Source organism: Lynx rufus, unplaced genomic scaffold (assembly GCF_022079265.1).
Source record: "Lynx rufus isolate CCGP_SWC_20201006 ecotype Redwood Valley unplaced genomic scaffold, mLynRuf1.p SCAF_4, whole genome shotgun sequence".
Taxonomy (NCBI): Eukaryota; Metazoa; Chordata; class Mammalia; order Carnivora; family Felidae; genus Lynx; species Lynx rufus.
This window is the reverse complement of record NW_025814856.1, coordinates 87059922-87086931: the sequence shown is the minus strand read 5'-3', so window position 1 is coordinate 87086931 and position 27010 is coordinate 87059922. Positions and strand designations below refer to the sequence as shown.

The window sequence follows — 27010 nt, the reverse complement described above, 5'->3', positions numbered from 1 at the left end:
GACTATAGTTGTTTAAACAAATTTTCCAATTGAAACTTAAAATTCCTGGTGTAACTGGGCTAAATTATTTGGTAAGCCACAGTTCCATGGAAGAATGTGAGGCACATAGCCTTCCTTGAAATTTAAGACAGTCATTCCTGTATCCAGTGTGCTACCTAATGTTAACATATCCTCTCCTCTATCTACCTGATGACGATATCCTACAATTTTTCTAATCAGATACTTATTATTCTTTAAAAGCCAACTCAAGTACTACTTTCTCTTGAAGACTCCCTTGCTTTTTCTAGGAAGCAAATGGTATTTCCTTCCTGTGTATGCTCTAAACAAGTTGTTACTCATAATCTGGTTTTATACCTTACCCTATAGCATTTGTATACAGGGACAGTATTTTTCTAATTACACTTTTAGTAACTTATTCAGTTTCTCTCTAGTAATAGTAATAATTTGGAGTAATTGTTGAGATAATGCCTGTTTGGGTAGGTGTTTATGTGTTTCGATACTCCTATTACTTGCATAGCATTTGTAAGGACATGTTTACTTTTTAAAGTGGTGCTCTATTTGCATAGTAGTTAAGAAATCTCCCGCAAGGATGGCAGAAGTGAAAATGTTTGTTTTGTGTCAAGGTTGGTGGAAACAAGAGGGGAGTGGCAAAGCTGGCCTTGACTGTGGACATTGTTTTCTCATCCTCTCTCATCCGCCCCTTCCTCTCTTGGTCCCTGAAACAGTCATGAGGACTAAGAGTAATGTCAGCACAATGTAGTTTCCCCCATGTGGAAAACTGATTCGTATTGGGAATAAATAGCGGAGTTAGAGTATTTGTTTGCAGTTACTACAAGTGCCATAAGAATCATGATTTTTGGTTCCACGTCTGGGCAGATCTGATATGCTAAGTGACTGTGAATCTCCGTGAAACGTGAAATCAGGCTTACTGTATTTACTCTCTCAGACTAAAGTTCTGTCTGATTCTGCATATAATTAGGAGAAATAATAGTTTCTGAATTTCATTTCCAAAGAGGTGATAGCATTAAAGTGGGTATTTTTTCAATGTAGGATTGTTTTTCAACTTTTTACCAGGAACAAAAAAATAAATACATAGAAGACAGAATAGTATAATACCTCCATAATCATTGTCATGTATTATTTGCTTAACTATTTTATGGTAAATTAGAGATATGACATTTCACTCCAAGATACTTCGTTTGCAACTGCTTTCTCCCCTTTTCATGATGACAAAGGACACATGTAGAATCACTGTACACACTGATGCACAGGGGAGATAGTAGAGTGTGGTAGGTAAGAGGTTGGATCCTGGAGTGCCACTTCTTGGATTTGAATCCCAGCTCTGCCAGTTTCTACCTGGGTGGTATTGGCGGTCATATCATCTCTCTGTGTTTCACTCTCTTGGCCTGTAAAATAAAGGGAATAGAATATCTATTTCACCCAGTTACTGTGAAAATTAGTTAACACATACAAAGCATGTAGCATTTTCCCGTCTTAGAGTAGGCAATCCAGGAATGCTAATGAGTAGGATTTTTAAAAACTAATAATTATTAATATGATTATAATAAAGTCAAGGTTTATTTGAAATGATTGTAGCTCTAAGTGGAGCCTGTTTGTCTGTATTTGTTCACTAGTATTTGTGTAAAATATGTAAGACAGTGCACAAGAAAATAAAATTCAGAATAGAATCTTACAAAAAACATTTATTTATTTATTTATTTTATTTTTTTGGAGAGAGAGAGAGAGAACGAGAGAGAGAGAGAGAGAGAGAGAGCATGCTTCTGCATGCAAGTGGGGGAGGGGCAGAGGGAGAGGGAGGAAAGAATCTTATGCACACTCCATGCTCACCAGAGAGCCCTGTGAGGGGTTTGATCTCACAAAGCTGACATCATGACCTGAGCTGAAGTCAAGAGTCAGAAGCTTAACTGACTGGGTCACCCAGGTGCCCCTCAAAAAACCTTTAAAAAATGTGGACACAGTGCAGAAATTTGTCTTCATCTCATTGTAGGTTTGTTACACCCAGATTTGAAAGGAAAATTAAATGTCAAAAATATTTTTACAAGGCTACAAATGCAACAATTTTTTAGGAAATTTCACATTCATCTTCTCCTTACATTTGAAATTTATTGAGGTTCTTAGTTTAGGTTTTAGAGACATCTGTCCCAACAAATTCTTAAATTCCCTGAAGGTTAGTGCAGCAGATTTCCCGGAAGGCTTGAGTTGTACCAGCAAGCTGCAATTTTCTTAATTCCCAGAGCAAGTAAAAAGAAGGCAGATCATTACAAACCCTTATTAACCTAATTCCAAGATCTATGTTTCTGACTAAAATCCAAATGAAGTAAGTTCAACCCAAAATTCCCAAGTTGACAAATTGAGTTGATTTATTTGCTACATTTCATTGTATTGATCAGGTTAAAAATCTGACCTGTCTGCGACATTTGTCTAGTCTCCTGAGTTCCCTTGCATATTTATGTTGCTATTTATTTTCTTAGAATCTTGTCTACATTAAAATTAATTCCAACAGAATGTCCTATCTAAATGTCATTTTAAAAGTCCAGTCTTGCATGATTTTATTTTATTGTAGACAGATAAATGTGATTCTAGAATGAGCTAGTAGAGGTATGCATTAACAGCAAGGAAATCTATTCTGATTATTAAAGAAAGTATCAAAGTCTAGGTTTCTTTTCTAACTTTTTTTACACTATCTTGTAATATGCAGCCTTTATATGGGGCTCTGTTAATGATTGACATCGAATCCTCAAATAGGTGATGGCATAGAAATAGAATATTAATTGCCTCTGTATAGTTATTGGTTTGATCAGAATTGCCATTTCTGTGTGTGAATCTAAAATAAATGGTTTAAATATTTTGGATGCTATATGTTGGATTATAAAAATACTCAAATATATATACATATTCTTTTTTTTTAACTTTTTAATGTTTATTTTATTTTTTTTATTTTTTTTTAAATTTTTTTTTTTTCCAACGTTTATTTATTTTTGGGACAGAGAGAGACAGAGCATGAACGGGGGAGGGGCAGAGAGAGAGGGAGACACAGAATCGGAAACAGGCTCCAGGCTCCGAGCCATCAGCCCAGAGCCTGACGCGGGGCTCGAACTCACGGACCGCGAGATCGTGACCTGGCTGAAGTCGGACGCTTAACCGACTGCGCCACCCAGGCGCCCCAATGTTTATTTTATTTTTGAGAGAGAGCGACAGAGCATGAGCAGGGGAGGGGCAGAGAGAGGGGGAGACACAGGATCCAAACTCAGCACAGGCTCTGAGCTCTCAGCACAGAGCCTGATACGGGGCTTGAACTCATGAACCATGAGATCATGACCTGAGCCCAAGTTGTGAGCCACCCAGTGGCTTATTCTATATGCTTATTCTATACTAGGCACTAAATGCTTTATATACAATGTATCATTTAAAGTTCACATTAGTCCATGGTGGCACATACTATTATTGTAATGATTTTCAGTTAAGACAAATACAGTTTAATGAGCTTTAGACCCTTGCCCTGTGTCAAACACATGGTATCTGATCGTGCGCAGAACTGAAAGTCACGCTGTTGGTATGATCCATAGCAAGACCCGTGAGTCACTGTGCTGTGTCATCCTGCCTGTACCCTGGGCACCTGGAAGGGATAGAAGTCCTGTGATGCAGCTGTTAAAAGTCAAGACTTAAGGCTAAAATTTTTTGAGAGTTTTGATTTAAAATTTTAATTTATTGTGGCTATTCATTATTTTGTCTATATTTAATTATTCAGCTTATATTTTATCCAACCAGCTTCATCATTGACAGTTGTTAAACTCTGGTGATTTGCAGTAGGTAAAATAAAGCCTCTATGATTGAAAAGATAGGTAGACTTCGCATCCTAAATCTTTACTGATCTGATCCATGATCCCCAGTGATATTTATCTCGGATACCTTAAAAATATGCATGCACCACTGAGTGAAATATAGCCACATTAAGATTCATTGGGGAAAAAAACGTGAACCTGGTAAAAACGTAGATTAGATTAGGTTCCATTTCTTGTAAGGATTCTGCCTTTTGATTTTTGAAGCTTTCAAAATTTTTTTTGCATCTCTTTTGACAGTTTTCTAATGCTTTGTGCTGGTGGGCATATGCTCCTTTTGCAAGGATAGTTTAAACATCGCTTCTCAGTTTTCATGGAGCAGTGGCATGTATAACTCTTTCAGATTCCATATCCAGTCCTTTCTTTTCAGAAGCATTGCATGGTGCATTTGTTTAGAACTCAATGATATTCATTGAGTTTGGAAAATTCACTGGCATGATGTGGGCGTTTTATAGTTACCCAGCATAAAACATAGTGATCTTCATATGTAAGATACCATTTCATAATCTCTTAGAAGAGAAAAATACCCTATCAGCCTTTTCCCCAATTTGTTATTTTTATATATAAATATATATTTTTTAAGATAAAACGTTTTATATAAATATATACATACATACATATACAGTAGTATTTATTATATGCCTTTCTAATTCTGGTGATTTGAAAATTTCATATTACACATGGCATTTAAAGCAGCCCCAACACTTCTTGTGATCACACTTACCTGTATTGGGATTCTAATGGCTCTCATTCTTCTTTGTGCCAGGTCCTGGGACAGGTGGTTTACATGCATTCATCCTTCGTGCAAATTAAAAATGCATCAGTCTTGTTTTGAGGATGTTTTCAGATTTATATTTGAAATTTTTTTGAATGTTACGGTAATTTTCATCAGCAAGCAACCTCAATGCATTTTATTTAAGGAATGCCTAGTTTTGCATTGAAAATGTAATTGCGGTGGCGGGGGGCACCTGGGTGGATCAGTCTGTGGAGCATCCTACTCCTAGTTTCCACTTGAGTCATGATGTCACAGTTCGTGAGTTTGAGCCCCGCATCGGGCTCTGTGCTGGTGGTGCAGAGCCCGCTTGGGATTCTCTCTCTCTCCCTCTTTGCCCTTCCTTCACTCTCTCTCTCTCTCTCTGTCTCTCTCGAAATAAATAAAAACTTTAAAAAAAGTGTTTAAAGTGTAATTTGAGGGCACCTGTGTGGCTTAGTAAATTAAGCATCAGACTTTGGCTCAGATCATTTCATGGTTCATGAGTTCCGGCCCTGCATCTGGCTCCATGCTGCCAGCACACTGGAGCGTTCTCTCTCCACCCGCCCCCCTCAAATAAAGTAAACTTCTAAAATGTCATATAATAAGCAAGTTATTGCAGTGATCGATAACCCTTTTTGAGTTAATTCAGTTCACTTTTATGTGTTTCATTTCTCATTCATACTTGCTTTTGACTCGCTGTCCTAGTTACAAAATGCATATACCTAGATAGTCCCACACTGGGCTCTGCACTGATGGTGTGAAGTCAGCTTAGGATTCTCTCCGTCTTCCTCTCTCTGTTCCTCCCCGACTTGTGTTTTCTCTTTGTCGCAAAATAAATAAACTTAAAAAAAAAAGAAAGAACTAGAATTGTTTCTTTAGTGTTCTCTTGACGACTAATGTTACCAATTTGCTTTTGATTTTAACTTCATAACATTCTTTATTAATGTATTGAATAAATTACCCCTGAAGAATTAATGCTATCGTCTTTCTGCACGGTAGAGCGAAGGAACTGTGACTTTTTAACTACCTGGAGGAATCTTTTGAATTACTTTAAAAAAATCTCTTATTTCTTCATCAAACGTAGTATGAAAAGCTAAAGTCATCTGTTTCTGCAAGGACAATATGGCCGTTTATTCAATTCATAATTTAAAATTTTTATTCTTTTTGTTGTTAGGATTCAGTAAAACAAAGTTACAGTATTAAATTGAAGTCTCTACTGTGTAATTCAGCGTCTGTCCTCCAACTCCCACTTCCTTTCTAATACTAGGCATCCCCTCAGTACTTCCCTGAATCATATCATCTTCAAGGAAAAAATAACAATGTAAACCAATTAACTTAGGAGACGCAACAGTGTTCTTACCGCCACTGTAACTGGATTCATTATTTAATATTCAGCCTGACCTTACAACCTGACCACAGCAATTAAGTCTGGATGAGGCTCGGCACCTTTTCTCTCTATTCATTATTCATTAATTGGGCATGCTCAGCTGGCAGCTGCTCTGCCGAATCTCCAGTTCTAATTGCTGCAAATGATTGACTAAAAAGGAGGCTTTCCTCTGAAGGGTCAGAACAGGTAACCAGCCTTAACTAATGCAGCACCCCAGAAGGCTTAGATTCCAGGGGTGAGCTAGTGGTCACATAGACTTTTCAGATGTAGTGGCCAAGAGAGTCTATTTTAAATATAATATACGCATGGTCATTATTTATATTGAATAATGATGCCATGCCTAAAGGCGTATATCCAAGATTTTATCAGAGTGGGATTACCAGTGAAACTTAAAAAAAAAAAAAAAAATCTGAAATCCGTAAAGGCTACATTGTCAAAGCTGCAGAACCCTGGTGTAAATAATATCTATGAAATAGTTGTGAAAAAGAAGAGGATGTGTTTAGAGGCAGAAATTTTAAAATACATACTGGAGAACTATACACCAGGCTGTAGTCTCTAGTTATTAAAAATTTGTTGGGGCGCCTGGGTGGCTCAGTCGTTTAAGCATCCGACTTCGGCTCAGGTCATGATCTCACAGTCCGTGAGTTTGAGCCCCGCGTCGGGCTCTGTGCTGACCGATCAGAGCCTGGAGCCTGTTTCAGATTCTGTGTCTCCCTCTTTCTCTGCCCCTCCCCCGTTCATGCTCTGTCTCTCTCTGTCTCAAAAATAGATAAACGTTAAAAAAAAATTTAAAAAAGTTTGTATCATTACACCAAACACCATTCATTTAACTGTTTCTTTTCATTAGTGAGATAGAAATACCAATCGGGGTACTTCTGTAGAAAGTCTATAGTCTCGTAAACCATTCTTACTATCAACTAACTTTGTCACAGTGTTGTTGAACACAAAACATAACTGAGAGCAGGGGGAATTAAACCTGGCCACACTATGACTGTGAACGAAGTTTCTGGTTGAGAATGTTCAGTTGAATTGTGACAAAGTGATTCATGTAGTTTCTACTGCAGTTTAGGTAAACTGTATACACTTTTAATTTCTGAGCATTTTGCTATCAGTAGAATTTTTAAAGTTTTCAGTTACTAACAAAACATTAAAAACAGATATTTTAGTATATGAGTACATTTGAGATATGCTAAATATTCAAGAGCCTCTTAGACTTACCATTTTGACTTTCTAAATTAACTTTGTCGATATGTACTGCTTGTAAAATTGAATGGCCTACCCCTCCAACATTTGCCTGTACTTTGGTCTCTGAGTGATCTAATCTATTATTCAATAACTGAAATCGTATTGAGATGACTAGTATGATAAACATACTTCTCATGTTTCACTTATGTGTTCTAATAAATGCATTCGAATTCCTTTAGAATAGACCTGGTTAGTTTCTTGTACACATTTGTATGGGGTGGTCTGGAGAATTTGGAAGGAAAAATACTGGAAAGAGAAATGCTTACTTTTTTCTCTTGTGTGTTTTGGTAAACAAGGAAATCTTAATTCTGGGGGGGGAAATTTGTTTGAAATTTTTCATTAACACATTAAACAATACATGTTAAGTAGCTTTTTTCCAGATTGCTTTCCTCAGTCACTTTTTTTGTGTCTAAAATTTGCTGTATTTTCCATTATACCATATAATGCCATTATATATCAAGATAGGCAAAGACATAGCTTATGATGGGATCATCATAAGTTACAGTAATATCATAACTTTAGGGAAATAAATGAGTTGCGTTTAGAAATTAATATTCTTATGAAATTATTTGAGTTTATGGAAACCATAAAGGGGAGAACCATGGAGAGCAGCCATATTATTTTTTTTCTTGATGTACTTAGCAACTGTGCATTAAAACTCATCCAGGTGCATGATTATACAAGTTGAAAAGTACATGATTTTTTTTTTGAGAACTACATATTGTTTTAAAATTATCCCGAAAAGCTCTGTGTATGGTGATTTTAACATGCGAGGATCTCCACAAAGTGTATTTAAAATTTATTATTTTTAAGTGTGAGAGGATTCAGAAGAAATATAAGCAACTTTTACTTCAGTAAGATAATCATATAATGCTTAGTAGCACTCTACAAAGGACTTAACACAAAAATTAATGTTCTCTTTTATTACAAATGCAGTGCATGTTCATTGTATTATTAGAAAACAAGAGAAAAGAAACATGGATATAGTCATATTGCATAACTACAAAACCACTGAAATGCTTTTAACATTTACTATGTACTCATCCATTCATCTCTCCCTCTACCTCTCTTTCTCTCAAAATAATAGACCTTTTCTCCCTTCTTTTTTCTTAACATTTACTTTTTAAGCGTAAAATCATCTTTAAACGAACACTTTATATGTGTATTCCCAATGTAATTACTCTCTTATATTACTTAACAATATAAAATTGTATCTGTGACAGTTATTATGACATTTTGCTATTGTTGATCATTGAACTTATTTGTAGTTTAGATACTAAATGACATTTCTATGAACATTAATATCAATAAATCCTCTCCTCCAGTCTGCCAACAGATATGTCTCAAGTGACTGAATGAAATACTTGGACACATATATTCCCAGCCCTAATTCACACAGGTAGTTCATTATCCATCTATTATCTATCATCTGGTCCTTCTACTCTTCATATATTTCTAGTAAAACTCGCTAGAAATAGATGTAAATGAAATTTCTGGGAAAGATAGGCTTATGAAACATCATGTGTTATTTTCAGAAACTATAGAAATGGGACTATAATTTTTTCAGGTCTGAAAATAACTGTAGTTTCTTTAGCTTGAGGGATCTGAATTTAAGATAGAGAATATTAGAATCAGCTGAGAGATTCTTTCAACGGACATCCTCCTCAATGTAATCAACATCTTTATTGGTGGGGCCTGAGTTTCCCCAAGGTGATTCTGATGTGCCCAATGAAATTAGCACAACACCTGTAGCCCAACATCACTTATTTAGAAGTCAGAAAACTGAAGGCCAAGGCATGGTGAGTGGCTCAAGTCCGAGAGGTTATTAATGCAAGCGGAATAGAACCGAATCTCTAGGCCACCATGGTTCCCAATAGGCTTTTCGATGGCATTTTGTAAGTATGTTCTTTGCAAGTGGTATTATATGGAAAAAAATCTCAGGGTTGCATACATTTGGGAACGCTGGGTTAAGCTCTGGAGTGAGGCCTCTCTCAAGAGTCTTTGATGATGTGCCAGTGAGGTTAGTACTCTCTTAATGGAACAACATTTCCCTAACTTAAGTCCTCATGGCACTGACCCCTAGAGTATCTTGAGGGATTGGTGTCTTTCGAAATGTCTTCTGACAAGTATTACTCCCCATACTACCATTTCCATTCCTCTCATGAAACTGTGTTCTACATGGAGGGTAAAAAAATAGGTGTTTGTTAATATGCTTGTTACTAATCAACCCTAAGTTTTTCATGAGTAGGTTCCAAATAAAAATGTCTAATTGCAACTGTTGATATTTTAAGCAGTGGAGCCCCAATTTTAGCAAGTAACAGAATCACCTGGAGGGTTTGTTACCCTGAAGATTGCTCAGCCCCTTCCCAGCTCATTACGTCTGGGGTGGGGCCCGAGAGGACACAGTTTGAAAAATTTCAGCGGCTATTGCCGCTACTTCTCCAAGGACCATACTCTGAGAAACCATTGCTTTAAAATAAATGTTGAGATTTCTCAGAATATTTTCAGGGGAGAAAAATAGCCATGTCATTTGTTCGCTGGTGTCCTCTTTACCTTCATCTTCTTACTGAGAATCATTTGTTTTAATGTGCCCCCTTTCACAAGTCAGTAGCTCTCAGGAGCCGACAATGGAGTGTGAATTTTCAATTGTGTTAAAATCCATGGTTGGAATCCAAGGCCCAATCCCAGTTATCCTTTTCATTCTTTATAACCATTGCAATGAAGGCTGGTATGTTAGGTTCAGAATTCGCTTTGCTCTGTGGTTTCTATTTTCCTTATGTTTCTTCTCTCTCCTTTCATCATTCTACACATACCTATCCTTCTTGTAGAAAAGGGTATGATTAGTGATTCCTGTGTGAAAGTATTTTGCCGGTTTTTAGACTTGAAGCACTTCTCTTATTTTTTATATTCCGTTTGCTTATGGGGTAGTTATTAATCATGGCTTTGGCGTAAATAAAAAAACAGTGATGAGTTCTCAAATATTTTTGTCAATGACAGATTTTTGTCAATGACAGATTTCTGTAAAATCCATCAGAATACTCCATCACAGTATTCACATGTGCACTTTGTTGTAAAGTTGGTCCTAACCAACTTGAACGTTCATTTAAAAAATATTTTGGTTTAGGGGCGCCTGGGTGGCGCAGTCGGTTAAGCGTCCGACTTCAGCCAGGTCACGATCTCGCGGTCCGTGAGTTCGAGCCCCGCGTCAGGCTCTGGGCTGATGGCTCGGAGCCTGGAGCCTGTTTCCGATTCTGTGTCTCCCTCTCTCTCTGCCCCTCCCCTGTTCATGCTCTGTCTCTCTCTGTCCCAAAAATAAATAAACGTTGAAAAAAAAAATTTAAAAAAAAAATATTTTGGTTTATAGTACTTGTGAAATTGATTTCATTACCTAATGATAGATTGGACTGAGAGCTTTGGGCCCCAATTTTTTTAAAGACCATATTGTTCATATGTATGTCTAAATATTTCCAGTGTTTAGAAAAAAAATTACATGTGTGTTTGTTAAAGTATCTCATACTAATGTGTTATTTGGTCAGGTACATGTTCAGACCTGGATGGAAAGTTTGATACAGTTAGTTCTTTCTAAACCTGCTGACTTGATGTTGTTGGTACTTTCTACCAGGCTTCTTAGGGAATTTTCTGGTCATCTAATTAAGTCTTTTGTTGATTCTTTGCATCACTGCAGTGTGCGGCCAAAAAGAATCAAATGTGATTTGTTTTCATTTTGAGGAGATTACCTTTGGAATATGGAATACAGACTCTACTACTGAGTCGAAAATAGAAGTCTGAACTTAATTTAAAAACGGGGAAGAGTCTAAAACAACTATATTTGACCTGGAAAAAAAAATCTAACACAATTAACAAAAACAGCAACAAAAAATGTTAGAGAGATATATTTTGGATAAATGAGTGAAATTCTCAGTTTCCTGCCAGGGGAGGGCAATAAGGTAATTCAGTATCAAAAGCCTAGTTTGAGTAGAGAGAAAATTAATCTTCAAACTTAAATTTCTGTGGGTTTTTCTTGCATCATTATCGATTGGACTTTACCTCCTACCTCAGGAGACAGAATGGTTGTAGTTAGGATTTAATTGTGCTTAGTTATAACAGATCTTTTCTAGTATACTTTATTTTTAAAACAAAAATTGATTGAACTGGAAAACCTGCAAAAATAAAGGAAACGTGATATAAAAGAATCCTTCATTGCTACCTTTTTTGCAGGTGTTTACCATAAGTTGTCAAACCAAGAATTATCCTCAACTGCATGATATAAATTTAGTAGCATAGACCGTGAACTATATATCAATGGGTAATTTTAATTCAGTTATATTGAAAGGAATTTATCCTGTTCTGTAAATGCACATTTTAATACGTACTGCATGTGAAAAAGCCCTCGTCCCCTCAGGATAATCCTGAGTGACTCCAACATTGAGGAAGTGAGAGAATTTATATTTTAATGTGAATAATATAAAGATAATGCAATGTTAATACCTGAATATAATTTGTGTGTCTCATGTCAGCATGGTACTATGTTTTACTTACTTTTGCAACCTTTTTTTCCAGCTGGATTCTTTTTATTGTCATGTATTTGACATACAACGTATCAGTTTCAGGTGTACAACACAATTATTTGTATTTGTATGTATTGCAAAATGAGTACAACATTTAAGTCTGTGAGTTAGATGTCATCATGGTACTCTATTTTGAAATATTCCTGTAGATGTCTTTTTTTGGAAGATGATACTTTTGGCAAATGAAGACCTGAATGTGAGAATATTTGTTATCTTAAGTTTAATATTCTTTTTATTGTCTATCTTTTCTGGTATAGCCTGAAAAAAATGAGAGTGAGCCAGGCAGCCAAAGGATAAAACCTGTTTTTATTGACGATGCTAATTTTGGACGACAGATATCCTATCAACATGCAGCGGTCCATATCCCCACTGACATCTATGAGGGCTGTAAGTAAAAGAACATGAACTACTCTTGGAATACCATGCTCTTGTCTGTCCTTTGTATCTCCTGTTTGGGGGAGAAAAGGAACAAATTTTGTTGAGATGTCTTTGAAGAGTCCGTGGTAAACTCTGTGTGAAAGAAGAAATGGGGTGTCCATTAGCAGTTTACGTTCAGAGAGCTGCACTATGTGAATATTTGTAGGAGAGTATGCATCCAGTGGGCGTGTCCTTCTGCTTTGGTTGACTAGGTCATTGTGCCTTCCCAGGGGCCATGAAAACTGAAAACTAATAAATCTATTTTCTTAAAAATGCAAACTATATAGCACAAGTGTGCACAAATACAAATATACCTAGGCAAACTGTAAAGGGAGATAGTGATACATTTTAGACCTGGCACTTCTCATCACATCCTGTGTGTGTGTGTGTGTGTGTGTGTGTGTGTGTGTGTGTGTCTCCCTTACCCTAGGATATAGGTAAAAAATATCTCCCTCTCAGTACATGGTGGGCTCAAGATGAAAAGAAATGCTAGGGAAAGACTAATGAAATAGAGAACCGGGAAATGGAAGACTTGCTTGAGAAGGCTTCCCTGAGAGAAAGGCAGGGCAGTAAGTTGCTTAGGGAAACGCAGGGTAGGACGCTTGTACCATGTATTAACAAGGTCAGAGCCTGAGTGAGAATGCTGACTACAAATCCTGCCAGGTACAATCTGTATCTCTGAGGACCACCCATGACCCAGAAAGCGGGGCCTTTGTTCACTCCTAGTTCTGTTCCTCCATGTTCACCATTCTCTAACCAGTTTGTATTCTGCCTTCCCACATAAGTAAGTAGTAAGAAGAAAGGACCATTTGAGATTTTTAAAGCTATGTTTCTTCTGTTACCCTTTATTACAGAGGCTATAGACTGAATTGGGTATCCAGAACTCCCTGGGTTCTGGCCAGATGGCCTAGTTCAAAGCTAAATTTTTGCAGTTTTTTTTTTTTTTCCTTTGTAAATCCTTTAAATTTCAGGGCATTTTCTCACCTGTAAAATAGGGTAAAATGACTAAACTGATTTGAAGATAAAGTAAGTTCATACACTTGTTTTCATAATAGTGCCAACCTAGTAATATAGTAAGTGGTATGTAAATGTTTCTTGTTACTGTTTATTACAATTCAAGTTTATTTAAGCAGAGCGAACTAAGTACAGGGATTAATAATATAAGTTATAATTTATACTTTGGATTTCCTGTGAGATTATTGTTTAAAAGGGCATTTTAAATGCATGTAAGGTTCTTTTTGTAACATAAATTCCAACTTGATCAGATTATTCACTCTGTTGGTTTTTAATTTTTAAAGTACATATTGTTCCTATCAGTTCTTTGAAGATATTAAATGTATGACTTGTCTCTATTGATCATAGAAAAAGAATTGTTTGTCTAGGTAGTTTCTGTTGTTACATGAGAATTAAACATAATTAGACTCTCTTACAATCCAGCACTACTATTAATTCCAAGTCCTTTTAGGAATTACCTGGGATTTAGGTTCACATATTTTTTTTTAACTTCAACCATTATGCACTTTGTAAAAATAGTTTTCTAACTGTGTGCTTTTTAAAGAAATATCTTGATCTTTGCAACTGTATTTTTTTTATTTTGTATTTTTTTTATGTTTTACTGTATTTTTGAGAAGTGGGGAAGAGCAGAGAGAGAGAGACACAGAATGCAAGGCAGGCTCCAGGCTCTGAGCTGTCAGCACAGAGCCCGATGTGGGGCTCGAACTCACAACCCCTGAGATCTTGATCCGAGTCAAAGTCGGACACTTAACCGACTGAGCCACCCCATTTTTAAAAAATTACTTCATCTACCTTATTTCAAATTTTTCATCACCTATTGTTTGTTGGGTATGCCAACAAAATAATCTTACTTTAAGATTATATCTTTCTATTGAATTCACATTAGAAGAACACACTGGCTGGATATAGAACTTTTGAGTCACAATATTTTTCTGTCAGTTGTCTGTGGATATCATGGCACTGGTTTTTTTGACCTGTATTACTGTGTTGAAGAAACTTGAGGCCAACTTGAGTGTTTTCAGTTTGGTTAGAAAGCTTTCCTGATTGTGTTTCTATTTTGTTATCTCCTATTTGGGGATTGCCTTCCTTATTCCTGAAAATCATTATCCATACCAAGAAGATACTCAAAGTCAGTGATTTTGTTTTTAATAATCTTTGTAACACTTTAAAATACATATTAAATGAAAAACTTGCATGTGAAAGAAATTAAATCAAAAACTACTATGACTGAAACAAATATGACATGAATAGAACCCTGCCTACTTAATCCCTTTTGGTCTTGAAGGGAAAGTCTTCTTTTTGTCCAGTTTCAGTAGTCAAGAGGGCTTCTCTGAGCAAGTTCATTGATTGCTGCCGTTCCCAAAGGAAAGAAAAATAACAAGCTTAACAGCATTGTGGTTTTAATCTCATGTGGATCTAGCAGTTTGGGGAAGTGGGATGCGTGTTTTGGGGAACTTTGCCTCACTGCTGATTCTATCCACTTCCCCTCACGTTTGGTATGGTAGCCAGAGCCACTGGTCTGTTGCACAGCTCTTTGCAGTACATGGGCACCCTGAGCTGGTATAACCTGGGAAGAGGAGGGCTTGAGCATACTTACTGATGTGCATGGCACAGGAGATGCCTCTATATGGCCTGGAACTTACTTCCTGCTCTGGATGACGCATGAGATACCATTTCAGATCCAGTATGGCATAGACTCTCTGTACTCCACTGAGTACTCAGTGGCTTTCTCATCCCATTTGCCATCCCTTCATATATATAAAATGAGGCTCTTCATACTTTGTCCCACTTATATTCCTATGAAGCAGTCCATTTTTTTCCACTCTGGAGAAAACTTCCTTGCAGTTCAGATGGTCTAATAGGGATTATCGAGAAATCCTCAAATTGTTCATTAAATACTCAAGGATATTGGTACTTTATTTTTTTAAAACGGTTTTTTTCCCCCTCTAAAGATCGTATGCCATGGTGGCAAATTTTAATAAAGCATACTTATTTAACATACAAAATGGAAGACACCAGCACTCGCAACTCTTGTAGCCAATCATAATTAACAGTTTGGGGCCATAGTCCTATTGAATACCTTGAAATGAAGAAACAAATCATCCAAATGAGATTTTCCACATTTCTTTTCAACTTGCTTTTTCTTCAACTTAGAGACTCTTGTTCAACTATTAGAAGGCTGAAGATAAGAGAAAGCATTCTCTTCAGGAGATTACCCAGAAAAATAAAGACAAAGTGACTTTGCTTAGTTTTTCAATGAGGTGATCTTTAAGAAATACGTGAAAAATATTGTTATCCTTTTTCCATAGATAATTAGCACCTAATTCACCTGTCTAGTAAATTACCTTATGCATGCATTTTGTGAACAGGGGTCCAAGGACTCCGCAGTTGCGTTGGCCTGGTTAAATACTAACAACCTATTTTTTGTTTGTTTGTTTTTTTGAGTTTAGTAGTTGGTTGACTCCATGCTTCCCTTTTAAAATGTATTCTCTAATTTATTTACTATAACTTTGTTAATTTTGAAGAAGGGGACCCTGAAGCACTCTTGAATGAAAGGTCGTATTATTAAGAATGGGATCAGACTTCAAATAAAGTCTAATTCCAATCTTTATATTTTTAACTACTATGATAAATGAAATTCCTGATATTTTACTTTTGAGTTAATTTTAACTTTGTTACTTTGGGAGTAAGAATTGGCAGACAGAATTGTCCATTGGAGTTAAGATAATACGCTTTGCATGAGAATCTTTATTTTCTTACTCTTCTATTTGAAATTTTGTTTTGTTTTGTTTTAGTTGAAGTCACGTAGTTTAAGTCTTCATCTCTTATATGCTGGAACAGACACGAAAAATGACACAAAGGTTAACCATAATTTTTTTTAAGAATATCGTGACATGGTACACCGTTTTTTTTTTGTTTTGTTTTTAGTATTCTACAAAAGAGGTTTTAATTTTATTCATGTTTTCCTTTCCCATTTAGAATGAACTATTTGTACACATCTGTAGAAGATTATTTTAATTAGTCTCAGGGAATAAACCATACTTTGATTTTGAAAAGAAGATAAAATATTTAAATAGGTGTTTTCAGAAATCCTAAGACCTATTTTGGAATATGTCATAATTAAAAAAAAAAAAAGAAGCTCTGTCTTGCATTATTTGGTTAGTCTCATTTATCTTAATATTGGCTTCTCCTCCTTTGCTGAAATCTCATCAGGAAGACGCTGACCTTGCCTGGCCTGTAGTCTTTTAAAATTCATATCCCATGTTATGAACTGTGTGAGTAAATGACACAGGAGTAAAATCAGAAATGTCAACAAGATCTTGAAAATTTAATAATTACTGGGACTCCTCATGCAGCTCATCAGAACCTATCAGATTCACAGGATTGTTCTAGGTTTCTGAATTTAATAAATGTGAAAGCTTACTTTAATTGAAGGCTTAGCTGAAGGAAACAGCCTCTTCTTCCACTAAGACAGTTGTGTGACTATATTCTCATAAGGAATCTTCTGTTCTAATTTCTCAAAGGCAATTACTTTTTAAAGTCCCAGGAATTGAAATGTGATTATCTTTGCTCATTGATATATTTAAAGTTTTAGAGTGGTACATTTAATTAGAACCATATCTGAAAGTGTTCACTTTTGAGAATTTCACTGGTTGGTACTTAGATTTTAGAGGGCATTGAAACCATACTTGATTTTCAGATCTAATTTATCTGTTGGGCTGGTAAAAACACAAACATAGAAACTAGGAAAAGAAGGACTTTAGACATTTAGTCAATGTGGTTTTAATCACAAAAATTTATTAATTTTTTTAAATCATTTTAGATGCAAGTATAGGGAATGTCTTCGTAGGATGCTGGATAGTCATTTATCAATAGAAATTCATATTTATTTATAAAATTATTATGGTTCTAAGAGACTATCCAATAACAGGCAACATAGTAACCGCCAAGATGCATAACATTTTCAGGCACTACATACTTTTGTCCTAATCTTACGTTGTCATGTAAGCAAAGAAATTACTTCCATTTTAGGAATTGAAAAATAAAGTTTTATCACTAAGGAGTATCCATTTTGATAAAAGAAGACACAATTTTAAGGAATTGTGTTGCCTTTTAAAGTCTCCTCTGCTTTATTAATTATACTTCCTTTAAATTGAACTGCTTATAATGACTAATACTGGCATTATAATGTATCTTTTTTTAAATATTGACAGAGAGAGAGTGAGTGAGTGTGTGTGTGTGTGTGTGTGTGTGTGTGTGTGTGTGTGTTGGGGAAGGGCAGAGAGAGAGAGACTCTCAAGCAGGCTCCCCACTATCAGTGCAGAGCCGGATGCAGGGCTCGAACTCATGAACTGTTAGATCATGACCTGTGCCGTAATCAAGAGTTGGACACTTAACTGACTGAGTGACACACGCTCCCCTGCAGTTTATCTTGATGTTGATTTCTTTTATCTTTCAGAATATAGTTGCAGTATCTCAAATGATGCCAATATAAACATTGGAGGAAAAAGGTATCCTCCCTTTGCTGATAATTGTAGAGCTAGCTTTTCACAATCTCTTATAAATCTTGACAACTAATCTCTGCCAAATATGGAGATTATGTAATTATAGAATGCTGATTAATAGTTTACATTGAATAGTTTACATTGTTTTAAACTCTTTTATAGATTTAGAAAGTTAATATTTTAATAGATTGGCATCTTTGGAATAAATAAGGCTGTCTGACTTCACAGCTCTGAGGGTTGTAAAGATGATGCATCCCACAACCCAAAAATATTCATAGAAAAATGAATACAATACTGTAATATAACATAAAATAAGAAAGAAAATACAAGACAAAAAGAAAAATAAATTAACCTGCACTTACTTTGAAAACCTTCGTGGCTGGTGTGAGGGAAACAAAAGAGAGGAGGCTTGTTGGAAAGTTGTAGGACGACTTACACTATAACGGAATCACTGCTATATTTTGGCTCAATGGAATCTTTTTCTGCATGGGGGCCATTGTATATGCTCACATGGATGGTGATTACAGTAGGGTATTAATGAACTCTTGTCATATACTGTATTCAATGTAACTGGCAATAAAGCAGCAGAGGAAAAGGTCTCTTAGCTGTAGGCAGCCTGACCTAGAATGAAGCGAAACATTCATAAGCTTATTCTGGTATGGAAAAGCCAAGTGCTGTCTATAGGTGCTTTGAAGTGACAAAAAATACATTAGGGTCAGTTGTGGGCACCTTCTAATGTTGTAAAACATCACTGATTTCTGCCACACCCCCACAGCCTGAACATGAGAGATGATCACCCACAATCCTGCAGCTAGAGAGAGAGAGAGAGAGAGAGAAAGAGAGACAGAGAATCAGTTGTGATCATATAACGTTTGGCAAGACATTGCCGTATTGCATTGATACATTGCAAGACATCACTCTTTCATCAAGTTAAAATTTATTATACATGTTTGTTCATCTTGCAGAATACTCATAGAACAAGTTACTCTCAATCCAAGTTTTTACTTTATAATAAAGTTGACTTATTTGTTTTGAAAGAGAGGGAGAGAGTGAGCTGGGGAGGGGCAGAGAGAGAGGGGGAGAGAGAGAATTATAAGCAGGCTCCACACTATCAGTGTAGAGCCTGATGTGGGGCTTGAACTCACTAACTGCAAGATCATGACCTCAGCCAAAATTGAGTCAGACACTTAAATGAATGAGCCATCCAGGCACCCCTATAACAAAGTATTATAAAGTGTAAGAAAATGGATGGTGGTGATCCACATGGAGTCAGTGGTAGACTAATTATAGAATAAATTGGAAACCTATTCAAGTTTCTGGCCAAAGATAATACTTCAGGCTGTATCATTTCTATAAAACTTTTGAGGAATAAATGCTTGGAAGTTTAAAAGAGGTTACTAGAACACATTAATATATGAAAAAAGTATTTTTAAACAAATTTTTTTTCAACGTTTTTTATTAATTTTTGGGACAGAGAGAGACAGAGCATGAACGGGGGAGGGGCAGAGAGAGAGGGAGACACAGAATCGGAAACAGGCTCCAGGCTCCGAGCCATCAGCCCAGAGCCTGACGCGGGGCTCGAACTCACGGACCGCGAGATCGTGACCTGGCTGAAGTCGGACGCTTAACCGACTGCGCCACCCAGGCGCCCCTGAAAAAAGTATTAATCCATGTGACTGCTTATACAAAATAAAAATTGCACAAAAAAGAAGTGAAAAAAAAAAAAGATAATAGTACAGTCTCATGAATAATGTTACATTCAAAAGAAAACATTTACCAAGTAGTGATGAAGAATAATGCATGATGACAAAATACATGGCTTAGATGTCTGATAGTGTTATATATCAATTGATGCATATTAACCATTCCATAAAGTCTTAGGCCTTTATTTGTTTATCTATCTATTTATTTATTTGTTTACAATTTTGAAAGAGTGCGAATGGGGGAGAGATAATGAGGGGGCAGAAGATCCGAAGCGCTGTGCTGACAGCAGTGAGCCCAACTTGGGGCTCACACTCACAAATGGTGAGATGACAACCTGAGCCAAAGTTGGATGCTCAACCACCTGAGCCACCCAGGTGCCCCTTAGGCCTATTTTTATTAAAATGTAATCAAAATACCACTGCCAGCACCAAAAATTCTCCCCATACTAGGCATGGAAGTTATTTTCATAATTTTCTGAAACCTATCAACTAGAAGGTCATAGCAGACGTCAGTATATTATTAGTCTCTTTTAAGTTAAGAATAAAGTAGGGATGGATGCCTGTCATCTTGGCTGCTATACAACATGACATTGGAGAGTGCACTCACCTCAATAAGACAACAATTGGAGATAAGCTATAAATACTGGAAGTATACAGTCAGAATTGTGTAAGAATTTTAAGGGAAGGAACTTAAAAGCTTTTGAGGAAATGAAGTCTTATTTTAGTAAGAAGGCTATTTATAATATAGATAATAGTAAGTCATTTCTTGATTATTAGCAATAATAAGAAAATATTATGAGAACTCTATCATACTCCATATAAGACCATTAAAAATTTTAGATTATATCTGAAATCTAGACAATGAACGTGAGAATATTTTTCAGCATATTCTTTCCAAAAAGAATGTACTTTCTATTAACATCCCATTATTTTTTCCAAGCTCATAATTTTTTTAGTGATTATTGTAATTGACTCAGATTTTATACGATTGCTGATTTTGATGATTATCCTCATTTAATCTAATTATTTTATATTAGTAGAAAAAATAGTTTGGGGGTGCCTGGGTGGCTCAGTTAAGCATCCGATTTTGGCTCAGATCATTATGTTAGGGTTCATGAGTTTGAGCCTTGAATCAGGCTCTGTGCTGACAGCTCAGAGCCTGGAGCCTGCTACAGATTCTGTGTCTCCTGTTTGCCCCTCACCTATTTATGCGCGCTCGTTCTCGCTCTCTTTCTGTAAATAAATAAATAAATAAACAAACAAACAAACAAACAAACATTAAAATCATTAAAAAATGGTCTGAACCTTCAAATACCAGAATTCTAAACACTATGTGTAATCATGGCTAAGTGTAAAGTAAGCATTCATTTCACTGAGCTTCAGTTGTGATTCATGGACAAGAATACAGAGACTAAAAGAAGTGGATGCCTACCATTGAATTACTTACTCAAATTCTTCATCTCAAAACAAAATAATATACTTCACTTGGCTATCATGGGAATTATATGTGGTAAATAATGTTAGGAGTCTGTCAAATAGGAAATGCTTCCTTATTCCTATGTTTAATATCCCAAAAGAGCAAAGTAATACAAAGCTGAATAAAAGGTATCATTTTTTTAGGGATTCAAATTATTAACATATGTTATTACTCTAAACTATATCAGATTTTTTATGATTAAAAATAATTTTAAGTTAATATTTTAACTGTTAGAATGAATAATCACATATTAGAGATCAAAACAAGCTTTCAATTAATTAGTCTAAATTTTGTAGGATGGTAACTCATTCTTGTTAAAATTTCTGGTTAGTCTACCATGACCTGACTTGAGAGCATCCATTTTGACTGTCCCCACCAAGATGAAATTTCTCAATGCACCCTAGTGCTCCGGTGATTAAGGACTGTAGAGAAATTACCATCACTTCTAATCTGTTGGGGTTTTTTTCAGAGTTACTGTTTCAGAGGTGGTATTTATCACAAATTTAAATTTGTGTAAAGATAAAATAATACAGAATGTTTTTAGCAGTAGTATGTGGTTTATTTTATGTTTTGTTTTAGCTAATTCATAAATATATATAATAATGTGTATATTAATGTAAAATGTATTTTTTCCTGCAATTCTGGAGGTTGCATCATTCCATACTCCAGAGTTGTGTGTTGAAAGACTACAAAAGTAAATGTTTTGAAAGAGCGGTCAGTAAAATGTTACTATGGTCATAATCTTAATAAGTAGCTTTTGTTCCTTCTTCTAAAATGTTCTTTCTCAGTCATGGAATCAGAAATCTGATAAGGATACCCCTAAAAACTATATTTCATTTTGTAACAAAGAAAACACCCATTGTAAAAAAGAAAAAAAAAAGATTAGATAATTAGCCTTGGTTTTCATTAGGAGTAGAGCTTTGAAATCGTAAGTACTCCTAAAAAAAGACTTTTTGAGGACATGCCTGAAGTACAAAATGTAGATTTCAGGGTAGGGTAATTTGATCATATTTAATAAGTATGTCATAAGGAGACTCAGTTCCTTTCAGGTAGAGTTTGTACTCTATTGCCTTTTTCTCATGGCGTTTCTGAAATACATGTCTTTCATAGATAGTGATATAGTATTCAGTTTTCTGTTGGCAAAATGTAAATCACAGGTAAACCCAAAGGCCAAGCCTATAGTATTCTGATTGTACAAATACTAATCCTGTCACTCATTTAAGACTGTGGAGTAACAAAACAATTAGTAATAACAGTTACAGATTTTTTAAATTGCTATGGACTAAATTGTGTTACCCCAAAATTCATATGTTTATATCCTAACCCAGAACATGACTGTATATCAGATAGGGGCTGGTAGGAGGTAATGAAGGTAAGATGAGCCTTTTCCAGAGGGTGGGGCTCTAATCTTAGAGGATTGGTAGCCTTAGAAGAAGAGGTTCTTACATGCACACACAGGGAAAAGGTCATGTGAGGACATAAGAGAAGGTAGCTGTTTACAAGCTTGGAAACAATCCTGTCACAAGAAATCAAAAAGTCTATCACCTTGATCTTGGATTTCCCAGCCTCCAAAACTGTGAGACAATAAATTTCTCATTTAAGCCACCCAGCGGATGGTATTTTATTATGGCCATCAGGGCTAACTTGAACACAAATTTATTTGCCAAGAAAAACTGTGATTGTCTGAAACTCAGCATTTAAAAGAATAAATAAAACAAGCTACTCAGGGCTTAAAAGAATAAAAGACATGCCATGAAAAAGTTAAGTTGGATACTTCACACTTTGTACTGAAATATAATGATTTAGAAATATTTGGCTGCTATATTTGGATTTACAGGGCCCCCCTTTTTTCATTTTAATTCAGAATCGTGATTTCTGTACTTCCCCTTGAAACACTTATGCTCTGGAAACCAATTAATGTTCACCGAACTCCATAGAAAAATAGGCTTGATTGGAAAGACAATGAATTTGCAATTCTAAGCATCTCTAGCAACAATTAGATTGATCATGGCGAATTCCCTAAGTTATTTAGTGGATATGCAGTCTTTGTAGATATAAAGGTTGAAATTTATGGTTACTGAAGTGTGGTTTTGCTTGCTTTTTGTTTTGTCACATTTAAAAGAGAATATTGTAACAACCTGATTGTCTAGTCATTTGATCATGGTCCCCAGTGTCCAAGATGGTGCTGACAAATTGCTTTGTTTTTGTTTTTGTTTTTATCAGTCTGTGAAGATAATATTCTGCACACACTACAAATGGATTAAATTTTGAACACTCCGTTCTTGGTTCAATTTGCAAAGCATCTCAGCCCCTTTATTGAACTTGAGGGATATTTTAACCCATAATGATATTTGGAATTTTAAAGTTCCTAGATCTCATTAAAAATAAAGTTGTAAATTAGCTCTCGAGATAGCTTCTATTGCAAGATTCACTCACTTCTTTAATATAAACCTATATAATGGTGGTTGTGTCCATATCACCTACCGTGTTATTGACAACTACTCATTATTTCCAGCAGAATTTTTCTGGCATGTTCTAAACAAAACTTAAGTAGTTTTACCCACTAGTTTCCATTTTATATGACTATATAATATCAGTGTCTCACGAGTGTATATTTCATTTAATTTACTTAATCTCTTTATTCAGAAAATTTTGTATGAATGACAAGTGGGCATAATACTTCAGATAAGATGTATAACTCACTTTGTTCTGTATGAATAATTTCGTTGTACAAGTGTAACATGTAGTTTGTTGTGAAAATCTAACTTTATTTTGTTAGCCTTCTACCCTTTTTCAGTGAATGACTGTGGATAAAGGTGGCTTTCTTGGTGACTTTATAATAATAAAGTGGCCTTGGTCCCTTTAAGTCATAAACAGGTTTAAAACTTTCAATTCAGAAATGTAAATGTGTTTTCTGCCCTAATAGTCGAAATTCTGAATTTGACTTAGCATTTACTAACTCTTCTTCCTTACCCTAGATTACAGCTAATGAAAGCCTACCCTAGAAAAGGGGTTGAGAGGGTAGGGCATTTCCTAGCAGCTCTCTGAATTTTACATCCACTAGGTACAAACAAGGAAGGGAAGGGAAAGAGGAAGATGCTTGTTTCTGGCCTGGGTGGCTTAGGACAGGGCTGGATAGATAATGGGTCTTGTAGATAATTTAAACTGACTCTGTTTTGGGAAGACATTTTATGGGTTATTGAGACATTTCTTCCTGGGTTCCTTTGACTCTGTAGACACACCTCTTTATACAATGAGAAAACTTAGAGCTAGTTGCTTCCATAACCCTGAGAAGCATTTTAGATTTGCCTCCCCAGAATCACCTAAGGTACTGTAGGAGAATCCTACATACTTCATGCATGCCAGTCTTAGCAGATGTTACCAAGTCAGCCACAGTTTGGGCATACAGTGTTGGATAGTTCATAATGTTGTAGCGCATGTCTCTTATACTGTATTTCGTTACAAATTTTTTCTCCCATTGGTATATATTTGGCCAAATGGAAATCCTGTGGTTCTTAGGAGCTATATGAATAATGTTGTCTAAGTTCTCTCTGAGTACTTAGAAAATTGTTAAAATTTTTTTTTTGTCAACAAACATGGTTAACTTTGATACTGAATTAATGTATCCCATCCAATAAGGCTGGCACCCATGTTTAGATCACGTAAATCCCAGCACTCAGTCTAGCGTGCATGTACCTCACTAAGGAATATCCTAGATTTTCCCATAACTTATTTTCAGAGCTGGTGTTTATTTCTCAGTGTCCTTTTTTAAGGGAGAGATATTATACAACATATTTGTTAAATGTCCTTAATTTGTATTTGTTTTTTCACATTTTATTGTGATCTCTGTTAAAATAATGTGAATTTTTTGTTTATTAATGAACAGAATATCCAGGAGTTTGTGAATTATTGTAAAGTGTACAATTATTGCTCCCCTTTTGCTTACTGTTTAGTGGGAACCGCAAATAAAAATTCACTGTCTCTTTGTTTCTAAAAAGAAATTTGAGAAGCAACATAGAGGGAAGGCATGAAAAGATGTGGATACAATTCAGTTCCTCTGTAAATTTGATAGCTGGAAATCAGAAGTACTTGGCTAGCTTTTTATGATGGGTATAACCAGTGACAGGCCATTCAAAGGTTGAAGAAGAGAGATAATGAAATCTTAAATTAGAAAAGCTTTCCAAACAGACTGACAGTAGTGTTCACGGCAAATGAAAAAGGGATTGACAATTGGAGAGAAAATGGAGGTCTGGAATTTGAGATGAGAATTTTTTAATCATCTGGCATTTTGCTTCATGTATAAAATCTTAGCAGATTTCTCCCTAGATATAAAAAGGCATTTAAAAGATCTTTCTAAAATCCTATTAAAAAAGAAAGATTTTGAATGGATTAAAGATTCCAAGACTCTTTTGTCTCCAGATACAAAGACGATATTTTAAAAGTTAAGGGGCTATGAGCAACACAAATATTGAGATTGGATTTAGTCAATACTTACTGTCAGTAGAGCAAACCAAGTCATAAACAATTTTAATTTAATGAATAATATGAAACTTTTAGAAAAATATTGCTTAAGGTATATAGCATTATAAAGGAAGTAGCAAAGTTCTTGCTATTTGGTTTATTCCTGTGTACAAGTTGTTTTTATTTTGTTTCTTGTGAATCATAGTAACTGGAAACTGAGAAGTTCCTTATTAGCTCCCATGGAAACTTGGGGTCCTTTGTCGCATATTCTCCCAGTCTGGAACACAACTGAAGAAATATTTCATTACTACCCTTTCAGCCTATGAAGACCATTTGTTTCTCTACTTGCTTTATAATCACTGCCTATCATTTGGAAATTAACAGCAGTGATTAGGTCAGGGGGGATATAGAACTTACGACCTCCCCCAACCCCCACTGCCAGGAGATTTACACAAAGTCATTGGAAGGCTTTATTATGAAAGAAGCTAATTTTGTATCTTTAATACTTGAAATGACTTGTCTATTGAATTTTTATGTTTTGTAAATCAGAGGGCATACTTGACCCATAGAAGAACAACCCCTTTCCAGAATCATCTAATTTTTTGACTTTTTTTTCTTACCCGCTCCACCCTAAAGCGAAGAAACAAATGACAAGAAAATCTAGTGTTTAAATAATTTTTTAGTACATGTACGCCACCTTTTTCCATTTCTAATAGAAAGGTTAATGGAAGAAATCTTTTATTCTCTGTGTTTTTGTCATTTACTATTTGAAGTTTTTGTATTCTCAAATTTAAAATAACATCTTTCTTCTATAAAACCATTTTCTCCTTTCTTTCTAAATGTAAACAACTTTTATGCAATAATTTTGCGTATATATTAGTTATTTCTGGTATTTTGATCTTCAAATTCCTTTTTGTATTTAGCTTGAATTCAAGTTTTCTAGTCTAGGGAATAAAATACAATTACCATATTAAAAAACAGCCAAATTTTTCCATCACACTTATTTCTAAAGGATTTAGAGCTGTTTGAAAAATAATTCCTGAAAGGGCCAAAATGTTTGTCATCAATTTAAAATATTATTCAGGATAAGGATCTTTAAAAATGTTTGAGAAATAGAAGCTTTTGTCAAGTATCTGATTGGTAAAATTGAATGACAGCCCTCTATAATTTTAAAGACCATTCAGGTATTAGGTATATAATCATCTTATTGCAGAATGCTATTTATTTCATTTGTAGTGAAGTCACTGCTCATACTCACTTGTATTTTACTCTATTACAGTCTGTTTTATAAACCAAGTCCTACTGTTAAAATCATATAAGTCTAAATTTATTGTCTAGTATTTATTCTCATGAAAAATTTTGAAAGATTTCCAAAGTAGAAAAATTGAGGAAGAAATCCTCTAGTGGTGGACACCGTATGGGCCTTTGACAGAGACGGAAGATGATAGCAAAAAGAAAAAATTAAGAGGTAGGAAATGTTTAAAATTATGAAAGGAAAAGGACAATAGTCTAGTTTGTGTTCAAATAAACCATCTTTAAACACAAATATAATAAACTTGGCATTTGTGAGAATATTATAAAGCATATCATAGTACTTACCTCAAAGGACTGTTAAGAGA

General features: G+C 35.3%; 1 protein-coding gene across 6 annotated transcripts in view; it reads left to right on the top strand.

Annotated features, from left to right (window-relative positions):
• The window catches only part of CACNA2D1 (calcium voltage-gated channel auxiliary subunit alpha2delta 1), a 494284-nt gene that overhangs the window by 313186 nt on the left and 154088 nt on the right, over positions 1-27010 (top strand). For all 6 annotated transcript variants that reach the window (XM_047096155.1, XM_047096153.1, XM_047096154.1 and 3 more), the window contains exon 6: positions 12072-12201. In XM_047096155.1, the coding sequence (XP_046952111.1) occupies positions 12072-12201 (130 nt within the window). The remainder of the gene's footprint in view (positions 1-12071; positions 12202-27010) is intronic.